Here is a 13,637-nt window from a genome sequence, read left to right on the forward strand (position 1 = left end):
GTGGCATGTTGTCCCAGAAGGACAGCACTGGCTAGCTCGGCCCATGCACTCGTCTGAAGGTACTCCCTAGCGAGCGGTCCCCGCGGCAGACCGCCAGCAGGACCCAGCCTGCAGCCAGGGCAGGACAGGATCCGGACAACGACATGCTGCAACCAGCTGAGAAAAGACCACTGGATTTGAGCAAAACAAAAAGAGGCAAAGGAGCCCAGAAGTCAACATAAAAACACTTTGCAAGTTGAGGCACTCCGAGAACACACATCCCTGACCTTTACCCCTCCCCCGAACCCTGGTAGCCTGGAGTACATAAATTTGTGGGACATCTATTATTTAAAAACTGTAAGGACAAGTATATTATACACAGCCCCCGTCTCCTCCTCCCTGAACACACATTCATAACAGTACTTTAATCTGTCTCGAATCGACTTCAAACCCATTTCGCCCTTAATGGGAGTTATTCATTTTCACTTGAAAGGTAATATATGACAGCTGGATATTTAATATGATGGATTGGCTGCCGATTAACAAGGCACTGTAGCATTCTTAGACCAGTCCCCCCATACTCTTCTCCCTTTCTCTTATTCTCTTTGTGAACTCACTGGTATCTGCACCTTGTTTCAGAAGATGCAGCCTGAGTAAAATCCTGTTAAACTGCTTCCTTCCCAAAGATCCTTCTATTTTCTGACACAAGATTTATTTCAGAAGGTACCACATCACAGTAAGAAATACACATTCACATTTCTAACCTCCTCCCCTGCCAGACCTCACCTCTAAACGTTCAGTCAAATAGAAGCAAACTAACTTCCAGGAAACAAAAGACAGGTACTGCACGTGGATAACAACATCGTTAGAGGGAGGCAGGGAGAGGAGGAGCTCTAGTAATACTCAATTTCTCCTAGAAGACTTGGCCATGCCAAAGCCTGCTTAGCAGTGATTTCCTTCCCTGGAGTTCTGTGGTGCTGCATGCTTGGTATTTCATCCCTGCCTTGTTACACAGCCACCATGCAGCCGCAAAATCTGGGCAATGTCTGAAACCAAAAGCACAGGACCCCACTGTGCTGCCAATTCTGTTAAAAAGTCCAAACCTTGGGTTTCTTTGTGTAAAACAAGCCTGTGATGCCAGGACTTATGGATGCTGTAACGCAGATCCTACTCTGCTCTCTGTGCAGAATGACAGGCTTTCATTGAGGTCAAATCTGCTGGCTGAGCCTGAAACTTTCATGGGGCTGAGAACTGAAAAGTCATTGAAAATGTCTACAGGACCCAAACCGGCCTTCTTTGCTTCCTACTAATAAAAATACCCTTGGAGTGTGAAAAACACAGCTCTGCCCCAGACCCGTCAAGGAAGGCAGAGGCCATTGCCACAAGCCAGCTCCGTGTCTGGCCGTGGACCACCCTGCTTTACATGCCCTGCCTGAGCTCTGCATGATATGAGTGGCCCCAGTAAGGCGGTCAGCTGCTGCTGCTGCTGCTGCTGCTGACCTTGTCCGCTCCTGGGGGGACCTCGAGCAGGGACACGCCAGCCCCCACCAGGCAGCTGGGTGTTGGGACCAGCACACGGAGACTCGGGGTCTGCAGGCACGCAGCCATGGGAGCTCTGCTCCTGCCCCACATCAGGCTGGTGCTAGAGCACTTGTGTCTCCTATGTGCTATGGGCATGTCTCTCTGAGCTTTTTATACGTCAAATGCCACTTCAAACCCTTGGTGCCAACTGCTCTGCAGAAGTACCAAGGAGTGCTGCAGTGAGCCATGCTAGCACCAACAGCTCTGCAGCAGCGGCAGGGGACACAAGGGAGGACAAGGGATGACAGGAGAAATCTCTGGTAACGTATATGGGTAACCTTTCCAAATAAAGGATGAAAACACTCCCAGTTTTGGAAATGGAGTGAGAACCACTAGAAAACTGCAAAACTGCATTAAAAAAAATCTGACCTCCTAAGGCTCAAGCTTTGGCAACTTACAAAACCTCTGGTGGCCCCATCAGCGCTAGGACCTGTGTAGTGCACAGCAAGGTACAAGGAGCTCAGGGAGCCCCTTGTCCTTATTCTGTGCCACCAGCTTCATTGTGCACCATTTCTAGCAACTCACTGATGTGATGTTTTCAGGTGCAGTCACTAAATTTAGTAACCCAACTGCAGACAATTACCCTGTAGTTGCTGAACACTACCTATAACCTCTAAAATCATGACTGTATTTTCCTATTTCCTTCCTGCTGGGAAACAGCCTGCTTAGAATTAGGGAAAAGTAAAAGGCAGTTAAAATTTACTTTTATTTTCTGTCTCCAAAGTGCCCACTTTTACTAAGTGCACTTCATCCGTCCCATAACTTTAATCCTTCAAAATCAGAATTATAAATGATTGTCCAGCCCCCAGAAAAACTGTTTTGTTCTGAAAAACACATACTGAATATTCCTTCTAAGTATGATTTTTTGAGTTGACAGCTCAAATGGGAATTTTAACTCCGAGACCAAAGTTTACTGTTGATAAACAGCCAAATACACTAAGTGACACATTCAGTCCACATCACAGATCAGAGGAATTAAGAACTCTCTTCTATCTGGAGAAACGAGGACACGCTGCTCCCACCCGCTCTGCAGACGCGCTGCGGCTGCCTGCCAGCTCGCCGGCAGCTGTGTGGGGCCTTTGCACCCCTGCCTGCAGTGGACTGGATGGACCAAATGTCCCGGACTGAGGATGTCAAAAAGGCTTTGCCTCCAACCGCAGCTCAGCACTGGAGAAGGTGGAGCACGGTGTCTGTGCCCTAATTGTGTGAGATGAGGCTTACAGGTAAAGGCCTTGCAGCAAAGAAGGAATTTGTGCTTAAGGTATGATGTGTGACAATTTACCAACTAGTACTTTTATTCTTTTGACTCTTTGAGTGGATTTAGCTCAGACTGGCTGACCTCAGAAGAAAATCTGCATTTCTCAACAAATGCACTTGAAAGCCAAGTGCAGCAGGACAGTGCTGCTGCAAGCACACTGCCCCACCGGGGCACTTCACGGAGCCTACTCTTCCCATGCTTCCTCAGGAACCTCTGCTTTTCAGCAGAGAAAACCTCCCAGGTGTTATTTCATAGATGAAATGGGATCCTTTCTTTTGCAAGGTCCAGAGGTAAAAATGTAAGTGTCCCAAAAAGCTGACTGCTCTCGATCCTGGTGGACAGGGAGTCACCACCCCCAACACCCAGCCATCAGATTCTTTCAGCTAAAGTACCACTGACAGCCCCTTCATCTAAACTTCCATCTCCCAACCCAGCAACATAATGGAGAAGCCAATTAAATGATTATTAATTCATGCTGCTTTCCGTAAGCCAGAGGTTCTCATCTCCCTGCATTCCGTAAACCAGCCTGCCACTTGCCCTAGAAATTTACAGTGGGGTTTCTGCTATCTCCATTGATTTAAAAAGCAACACCCTCCCCCACATCCAGCCTACTGAAAAATCTCTCCTCCTCCTAAGTTCAGCAGCCAGTCTGGGAAAAAGTTTTCGACTGGACTGGGGAGCTGTGTTTTCACCGACCGATGGAAAATAAAATTCCATATTTGGTGGCGCCTCCCTCCCCAGAGCTCTCCCTGACGTTTTCTTGGAGCTCCTACTCCGCATCACGAGCCTCTGGGCCAGACAGACCTGCCTCCCGCGTCTGGACACCCCCGTGGCTGGAAATGCCACAGTGACAAGCGTCGCCACGGCGCAGGCCTCGCCGAGGAGCATCCTTAAAACGGCTCTTGCTTTCCTCTGGGAACTCTGAGAACAGAGAGGATTATTTTATCTGTCCTATGCTCGCATGGCCTTCACCTTCTTATCTGTGTAGAACGAGCGATGGGAAGGCCAGGCCCTGCGGTCCGGACCTATCTCCACAGCACGACGAGCGGCAGCTCAGGAGCCTGGAGTGAAGCTGCACCGCGCTTCAGGCTCAGCCTTCCCCTCAGACAGCTGCTATCCAGCAGAAACACAACTGGCATTAATACGGCAAGAATAAATATGAGAAAGTAACTCCACCGAGAGACCCCAGTGACACAAAAGCTGTGAGAGCACAGCTCAGGCTTCCCAGAAACAGCATTTTGGTGTATAACACTGCTACAGTGCTGCCTGTTTGTTACTTCTTGTGTTAATAATATATGGTTGAATGTTTCTCTCTGAAACGCTGTCTGTTTACATTCTTTATTCCCTGAAGGTACCATTCGTTCTAATAAGATGTTGTAGCCATACTAACAGGACTCTATATTGCCTGTTGCTCTACAGTATTTTTTCAAATCTGTGTTTGATAAATAACGTGATTGTATGATAGACAGAAGTAAATACACAGAGATTTGCAAGCACACTTTTGTACCCAGACCTTTATTGTTGCCTTTCGGAAGTATGGCCCTGAAAATGGCCAAGTAATTTGTTTTTCTAATGCTGTGTCATACCTTGCAGCTTGCAGTAAGCTTGAACAACTGAATTATTATAAAATATTCATATGACAGTACCCAGGAGCCCAAGCCACCACAGAACTCCTCAGCACAAACACGGGGCGCCCAGAAAACGTGGTGCAAGGTGCCAAGCAGCACAAGCACACATGGAGGGGACGTGGAGACAACACCTTGTCTGCCATCACGACCACCACAGACCTTCCCCACTGCCCTGCAGATCAACAGAGAAGCTCTTGCTCCCCTTGGCATCACACCTGGAGGCTCCTGAAGGACCTGCTCTGTAAGCTGCTCTACAAGGTGCTAGCTTGTGAGCAAAGAACAAAGGTGATGGAGGAGAGAAAGTGGTCTGCACCAGCTGGGTGAGAGATAGTGGAGCAACGACACAAATTGCCAAGTTATGGATCAGTCCCAAAGGTTACAGGGAACCTGACTGTGACCCAGGGAGTAGATCGTAGGAAATCACCCTAACTCACGCACAGCAAGACCCCACGTTTGCAAAGTGGTACCCTAAAACACTGAACTTTTTCTTCCAGGAACGATGTCGAAGACTACATGCTTAGAACTGTGGGAAATCATGTTTGTTTGTTTTAAATTACAAAGGAAACAAGAGATAATCTTTTATATTTACTGATTTTTATGGTTCTTGAACCAGCTATCAATCTGTGTGAATATTACTGTCCAATTGAACTGAATAAATATTCCAACTAACCTACCATGTGAGTCCATATCAACTAATTTAATAAAATCAATGTGTTGAGCTTGGGAAATGGTACAAACAACAGTAATTTTAGTAACTCCTTAAACGCAGCAAGGGAGGGATGAACAGTACTGTCAGGCAGCACAGTTACTACGGCGAGCAGGAACTACCAGCGAGGAAAGAGTGTGAACGCAGAGTGGAGGCTCCAGTGACGCAGGCACAGACTCCACTTGCTGAAGAACCAAAAGTATCTGAAAACAGCAAAGCAAAGTGGGAAGGAGAAAGAGGAGGCACAGACAGCCCTGTTTATGGCAGTGCTTTGAAAGGCTCCTCTACGACACAGCAGCTTCGGAAAACAGCAGAACCATTCATCCATCAGCACTGCTGAGATGGCCCCTCAGAGCTCCCTCGTCTGTGCTCACATCCAAGGCAGTTTGGGCTGTCGCATGAGCAGGTTTTCCTGTGTTCTGTCACTGCTGGGAAAGGAGCAACCGTGCTTTGCAGTGGTAAACACACGTGGAGGTGCTTTCAGGATTAACAACTGGCAAAGGCAGCTGTGAGCCTGCAGGGGCAGCTCACTTTTAGGGTCAAGATGCACCATTTGTCCCAGCTAGAAGCCACTCTCTGTTCCACTAGTACCAGATTGGTAATTTTGCTGCTTGTTATTTTTTAAGTAGCCATACTTTGCTAGTATAAACACAAAGAGAAAGTTCAAAAGAGGCACAAAAATGATAATGCTGATTGTGAGGTAGAATGAAAGATGCCACGCAGGTGGCAAAGCACAGCAGCTCCCGGCTCGGCCATCCCCTGCAGCAAGGTGTGAACGCTGCCTGGTGGAGCAAGCCCGGGGCACAGCCAGGGCGGAGGCGCACAAGGCAGACGAGCCATAGAGGTTTCACCAAGGCTGGGCACCCGGTTTGCCCCTTTCCTTCTCCCCTGGGTGTTTCTGCTCAAGCTCTGCTACCTGTGGCTCAGCTCACCCAGCGCTCAGAGGCATGTGGCTGGGGTGTGCAGTGCCAGCGAGGTTGGTGCCCCTGCATGCACCCTGCTGTGCCATGCCATGCCTTCTTGTGCCGTGCTGTGCCCTTCTGTGCCATGCCCCTCTGTGCTGTGCCAGGATGGCACAAGGGACATGTGGTGGCTGAGCTGGCTCCAGCTGCCAGGCCTTGCAGAGCATCCCCGCGCCTGGCCCCGCGGCAGGGCCAGAAATATGGGGCACTGCTGGTGCCATGGAGCAGAGCCACCACTGAGCCATCACCTCGCCTCTGCTTCCATACAAAGATTAGAAAAACAGCATCTTCTGGCACTGCTAGAGCCAAGGGCCACCCAGGTCTGAACCCTATGCACGTGACTTGGGGACAGTTTTCAAACGTGCCCCGACACTGAGACACCAGGCCTGGACACTTTTCCTCAGTTTGAGCTAGCACCCAGGAGCCATTTGTGCTTTGTAAATCCTCAGGAAAAATCACAATTACTTCGAGTCTCTCCATCCCCATTTTAGGTTTCCTGTGCACATAAGCTAGGGTTGAGAGATACTTCATCACGTCCCCCTGCTCTGTCCCCCCGGCTCTCTTCCTTTTCTTTGCCCTGGTCCTACTGAACATTCCAGCCATTAAGTGATCAAAATCAGCCATATATTAAAAAAAAAAAAAAACAACAAACTGAACACCCCCTCCAAAGAGTATGGGGGGAGGGGCAGTAATATATTTCCGTCAGGATGTGCCTGACCTGTTTTTTTCAATTTCAGTAATTAGAAAGGCAGTGGGCCTGTAGGAATTATTCATAAACTGCAGGAGCTGTGCAGTATACATTTATGTTAAACATGTCAAATCCGATTGAAATCATGCCTGCCAGCACCATACTCCATAAACACACTTTTCTGCAACAATTTCCCAGCTCTCGGCAGCCCATTAATACCTCCTTTAATAGCAATCTACCACGGATTCGAATCAGGGACGCTCCATTGCACTAATTGCTCTGTGTTAGGTGAGCATCATGGATTTAAAAAAAAAATCATTAAAAAAAATAAAAGCCCTTCAGGCTAGTCCTCCAGAAATATTTCATTTCAATCCATATTTTAAGTAGAGTTTGTTTCTTGTTTATCTGAGAAAAAAAAATCTGATATTCTACATCTATACAAATGAGAGATGCATTAAGAAAGTCTCTTTCATAGCTGGGTCACTGCAGATTGAAGTGCTTCTCGCTAGTTAAAAAATACATATAAGCCTCACCCTAAACCTTAAAAGTCTCACACTCATCTACACTGGTCTGATTCAGGCTTCAGCTAGAAACCGATGCATTGAATACTAATCATTTACTTTTTGACTTTAAAATGGAGTCAGGAATAGCCATGATTTCTTTCATCTTTGCTGGCTTGCTTGCAATAAATTGCATGTTAGTCATGATGAGATAATTTCGAAAGCTCAGACACTACAAAGAGCATCCCCCTGCTCCAGCACGGAGGTGGGCAGGTTCCTTGAGCAGAAGGAGGAAAGCAGCCTGAGGAGCGAGGGGCTGCCCTGCACTGTGCTAAGAAACTGCTTAATCCCACTACTGGAGAGAGAGCAAAGAGAGAGCAAACAGGTCTGTCCAGCAACAGGAAACATAAGCCATTTTGTCTATATGGAGTACTTCAGGAGGCACAGAACAGTTTTAGTTTCCATGAAGCGCTGCTGCTGCCTGTTTCAACTTCAAGGGAACACAGGCAGCATGTGCACTCCTGAAATCAATCTGCACTGCGCTCTGGCCAACTCTTTCAGGAGCTACGGAGATGTATGTGAGAAGCTAGTAAAAGGAATTCTGATTTGAGATGGCGTTTTCCTCATGTATAATTTAATGGAAAATATTACCTAAAAATGTTTTTGCTTAAGAATATTCTGTTCTAAAATAAGTACAAAAATGAATTGATGAATTTATTTTGCAGCTGAAACATTTTGGCAAATTTACAATGAAAGCAGAGGTTTTTCCTTTCAGTGCAAACACCACTACCAGTACAGCCTGCCACATACATATGTATGCACTGTAAAGCAGTCAAACAAACCTGACTCATCACTCGCTCGTCCGTGCCAAAGGAGCTTGGGCAGACATACAAACCATTTTGTTAGAGATCTCACCGAGAAAGTGGAAAAATGACCATGCTTGTACGCAGCTAGGAAACTGAGGCACAAAAGGTGAGTAAATTGCTGAGGAACATAATGATCAAATTGCTGCACGATGAACAGAAAACAGGTCTATCAACCTCCACTTCAACACACTGCTCACTGGCTTTGAGCCCGCACTCCTTTCTCACCTATCTCCCACTTCCACAGAACTGCAGTGCTCAAAGGCACCTCTAAAGGTCAGCCAGCCCATCCAAAGCAGGATAAACTGTGCCTGCTTCATTCCTGACAGCAGCTCGTCTAATCTTCTTGAAAGACCTCTGAGGAACCTTCCCAGAAAATCTACTCCAGTGCTTCACAAACTGTGCCAGATTTTTTTAAAGTATTATCTAACCTCAACCTTTCTCCCTTCAATGTAAGGCCATTACTTTTTGTTGTCTATATCCCGAACGTGGAGAACAAATTATTTCCTTCCTTTCAGAAGCATTTTATGCACAAGAAGACTTATCTAGTACTCCCCTTTGGTCTTGTCTTTTTGGGTCAAATAAGCCTGTTTATTCCACTTTCTCCTCACAGATGATGTTATGCAGACTATGCTCTTAATTCATGCTGTTCAGGTTTTCTGAAATTGCTCCTCAACTTTCTTGACACCCCCAAGCTCAGAAGTGGGCACAGTCCTCCAGAAGAAGGTTTCCAGCGCTGAGGAAGTGCACCTATTCTGTAATATTTTTTATCTATGGCATAATACTTGAGCTTCTTTTTGAGAATGTCCTGAACAGCAGTTCCAGACTCCTTCCTAAGGAGAAGACAGAAGATGCTGACTGCACCAAGGCCTTCTTCACACAGAAGGAAATTGGGTCGTGTTGACATGATTTGCTCTTGACAAATCTGTGTCGACTGTTACTCATCTCATTATCTTCCAGTCAGTACTTACAAACAGTTGTTTGGTCAATTCCCAGGAAAATCTGGGGCAAATGAAGCTGGCAGGTGTGCGGTTCCCCAGCCACTCCTCTATTTAAAGATAAGTACCGTGTCCGTCCCCTCATGGTACCTCCCCCGTTTTCTGTGAATTCACAGGAGAGAGCAGCTGACAGATCTGGGGTTGTTTTAGTCGCTTCCTCAAAACACTTGAGCATGAAGCAGCAGGTCACTGGTATGAAAACATTTATCTGAAGTAAAAAACACTTTGCAGCCTCTTCCTTCGCAGCTGGAGGACAAGCTCTCCCCGCAGCATCACCAACACGGCTGCTCGGGTCCCTCATGCAGTCGGCCCATTTAGTCAGACTGAACCCAAAGAAGGAGGCATGTTCTTCAGTTTTCTTGACATCATGGTTGATAGCCTCCCAGCTGCTGAGCTGCAGACTAACTCCTTCCTTGCAGTCTCTTACAGCAAGGCAGCATTTGAGTGCTTCCTTGATATTGCTATTTTCTTCCCTGGTTACATCTCAATGTGTGCCACAGCATTTTGATATCCCTGTACACGTGGACACTGTTCTGTGGTTGTCACGACTAACCTGACCTAGTTTCTGTTCCCTTTCATGTCTGAGGTCCACGAGGACAGGACAACATGGCCATGTGCTACCAGAGCTTGAAAGCAGAAAGAATGCAAGGCTGAGGTGTGGTGGCTGTTTTCAAAACCACTGTACATAAACAATTTCAGAAATTCTTTTGCTTTCTATTTCAGGGATAGCGTTGTTATGTATTTGAAAGCAGGACCTGAATTCAACAAAACCATGTGCATGAACCTTGCTGAGGCTGTACACTTTGGACTTGCAATGGCTCTGGACACTGTCCAGAGCTCTGTAGGCTTACATACACATCAGCTGAGGCTACATTTTCCATTGTGTTAAGCTGTCCATTTCTTATCTGCCATTTGACTGACAAACACCAAAAATGAGTTATAAATTTCACAGGCAGAAGGAAGAAATAAGACATTCACATATAGATTTTCCGGATGAAGTGGTGTTTATAAAATAAGTTTTCATTTTTCCTTACATGATTTTCACATGTAAAAATAATCCTTTCACATAGATCAGTTTTTGCAAGTGCTTCAGATTTGGACTAAGAGCCCTACTTACCCTGTAAGAGATTTAATAAACATACGAGGCTTGCTTCTTTCTGTGACACTTCACAAAGTGTGCTTTTACTTAGAATTACATAATCCCACACAACAAAAAACTAAAAATCACCTACAGCCAAGTAAAGTTTGCATCTCTGGGTTGAAGAATGGATCTGTGGTGGGGAACGACAGAAAGAGCAAACTCAGCGAGTGCCATCTAGACTGAAAACCTGAACTTCAACAAGTATTAAGGCACAGCTTGCTCTCTTCACCAGTTTTGACACATCTTCTAACGCTCAAGATTAAAAGTGTATTAAGGTGAAATAGCACGTTTCATTCTTCTGAAGACTGTGCAAGCTGAAGTGTCTGGCTGTGGCTTGCTAAGAAGCAACCACAAACATGGCAAGAGAACGCTGACTGGAAGAAGGGTCTCTGTGCAGGTTAAGAGAGGCCTTGCACCAAACATCAGAAGTCTGCAAACCTACTTGGCTACAATGCTGAAAAAGAAAAGAGCAGTCAGAACTGCTCAGTCCTGGGTTAACCAAAATGACTACTGCCACCTGTGCTTCTATTTCTGCACCTACGCTGAAACAGCCAGAAAGTATCAGCTAGGGAGGAGAACGGCCCTCACCAGAGGAGGACAACCTTGAAGCTTCTTTTTGCTCAAAGGCAAGATATTAAAAATAATCTTCCCTTTGCTCCTGCAAGATAGCAACTATCGTCTGGGAAAGACAGAGTAACCGAGTATCTTAAAACTGAAGTGAAATGTTTGCCAGGATTTTGCAAAGGGAAACCTTTCATATTTCTCTAAAACAACATAAGGATTATTCAGCATCTGCAATTTCAGTTTCAGGTTGTCATGATTCCAGCAGAAAACAAGCAGTTGGCAGAGCACAAGCACAGAGTCTTTGCTCGTCTTTTCAGCATCGAAACCTTGCTACCAGAGCTAGGACTATGATGGAGAAGCAGGCTGACAATCTCTCAAGTCTTTACAACAGGGTGGGCTTTCATGACATACATTTAATCCAGCCTAAGCACTGTGCTGCCAACAGGGCCAGTCCCTTTCTTCCTGCTCCACTCCCAGCTGCAGATTCCCCCTGCCCGTTTCAGCTCCAGCACCACGTGGGTACAGGCGAGCTCTGACCCTCGAGCCCAGGACTGGCAGCGGGGATGCACGAGCATGGCTCGAACTCCCTGAGTGTGTCATGGAGCTACGCCCCAAGGCTTCGCAGGGGGCAGCATGTATGTCATGCTGACAGCACTACGCAGCATGGTCATTTAAGGGAAGATTCCTTTTAGACTACTGCTCTACAACTTCCCATCTTCTTTTCCTGGATTGAAAGTGAAAGAGGGACCAAAACCCACCTGTCCATTTACTCTGGTCCTTGTCTCCTCCGCTCTCTTGCTCCTTGGCAGGCTCTTCAGCATCAACGGCTGTTTCATTGGGCCCTTCCACATCTTCAATGGCTTCTTCTGAGAAACAAGAAGCAGAAAGAGTAACATAAAAAAGAAAGTCAAAACGGAAGAGCAATTAACTGCCATTGAGGAACAGAGCAACAGCCAAAGCTGGAGCACAAGCGTTGAGCTGCAGGGATTGCTGTCACCCAGCATTCTCCCAATGACTACCTACTCGCTGGTTAAGAGGGAAACTACGGATGAAAAAACTGAGAGATGAAGTGAAGATCCTGACCTACCTCTGCCACTTATACCGATATCCCCTGCAGTGTAAGGTACAGCAAAATAATTGCCAGGTGCAGGAAGGATCTACCCAGCCATGCTATGGATTAGGGAACTGCTGAGGTCTGACTGGTGCCTCCAGCACCTTCGGACTCATCCTTCCCCCTCATCCCCAGTTCAAGCTCTTTGGACCAAATAGCACAGTGCTGAACCTGACCACCGAGACCCCCACAACCACTGCAGAAGCAACACGACGCGCTTCTGCTCAGACAAAGCAAGGAGCAGCAGACATGGCCCTGACACAAGGCACGGGAGGAAGATGCTGAGGTGTCTGATTTTCATCCCAGCCACAGGAAGGGTTTGAGCACGCATGTGCTATCAGTACTGGCGCAAAAGCATGAAGGAAAAAAATATACTCAGTGCTGAAGTGAAGTGCTGAAAGCTTGGAACAAAACACAAAGTGCCACTGCCCCAGCCGTGAACAAAAGCACTGGTGTGCTGCGGCTGCACGGGGCATGTCGACACGGCTCGGTGCAGCTCCACGCACAGCCACCCTCGTTAGGTAGGATACTGGGAGTGAGACAGCTGTAGCTGCCAGACCTCTCACACCAGGGTATAACGACTACATTATCATGTCATATCTTGGGTATTTATGTATAGTGCAAGCAGCTCGACAGCTACCATGTAATTGACGGGGGCTACATCAACAGTGGGAAGAAAGGGTACTTTTAAGTCATTATATCCTCTTTTAGGCAGGACAGTTCATAATTTTAACTTGCATTATCTGGTCATGCTATATCCAAGGCTATTGTAAGGTTTTATCTGAACTACGTAACTAGTTAAAGCACTCCCCCCGCCCCCCCCCCCAAGCCTCCTCCTAACAAAGACAGGGCTAGAAATCGGTTTTAAACATATATTAGGAGACTGCAGATACTCAGCAGTGCACTTGGAGAATGTGGAAACTTAAACGAAGGAGGAACTTGAAAAGCATCAGAGATCAGCAGTGATTTATACTCTACCCCTTTCACTTTTTGAACAGCTAAAAGCTCCTGAGAGCCGCAGGGACCCCAATGGTCTTCTGCTGGGGAAGCAGGACCCCGGACTAAGGAGCGTGACGGGTGGCAGCTCTAGGGAGACATCTAACACGCAGAAAAATGCAAATTATCGGTGCAGAGGTGAGGTGAGCAGTCTACCTCATGAGACGAAGTCAAGTTTGCAGGATAAGGGCTGTGAAGCCATCAGCTGGATTCCCATTTCGGAAGGTAACATTGCAATCCCCCCCTGCAGAAAGCCAGCCCCCAGCCCCACCTCGCCGCCCCCCTGAGCGCTGGATGCGGGGCGATGCCGCTCGTTTGGCTGCGGCGGCCGCCCCCGCTGCAAAACCTTGGCCCGGCTCAGCCCCCCCCGGTGCCCCCGGCCCTCCGGGACAACAAAGGGCGCCCGGCGGCGGCACTGCCGGCTGCGACCCGGAGGTGTCAGCATCGGCATGGCAGCACGGGGCCGGCGCTGCCTGCCCGGCTCCGGCGCTGTCTGGGCTCTAACCCGAGCATGTGGAAATAATACACGGCTTCCAGCGCACTGTCTGGTCCGAGGGAAATGAAATAGGACATTCAAAGGCAGTTACGCCATCTGTCTTTATACCATCATCATCATCAGCGAGGGGAAAAAATAGCTCCTTGGAATGGATGGAAGCCCGGGC

The 13,637-nt window shown here is 47.4% G+C and overlaps 1 protein-coding gene across 7 annotated transcripts in view; it reads right to left on the bottom strand.

Annotated features, from left to right (window-relative positions):
• Positions 1-13,637, bottom strand: part of ZFHX3 (zinc finger homeobox 3) — a 166,046-nt gene that overhangs the window by 26,836 nt on the left and 125,573 nt on the right. For 6 of the 7 annotated variants that reach the window (XM_068693663.1, XM_068693664.1, XM_068693666.1 and 3 more), the window contains one exon: positions 11,627-11,734. In XM_068693663.1, the coding sequence (XP_068549764.1) occupies positions 11,627-11,734 (108 nt within the window). The remainder of the gene's footprint in view (positions 1-11,626; positions 11,735-13,637) is intronic. The other variant, XM_068693669.1, reaches the window with a different exon arrangement.

This window comes from Anas acuta, chromosome 10 (assembly GCF_963932015.1).
Source record: "Anas acuta chromosome 10, bAnaAcu1.1, whole genome shotgun sequence".
Taxonomy (NCBI): domain Eukaryota; kingdom Metazoa; phylum Chordata; class Aves; order Anseriformes; family Anatidae; genus Anas; species Anas acuta.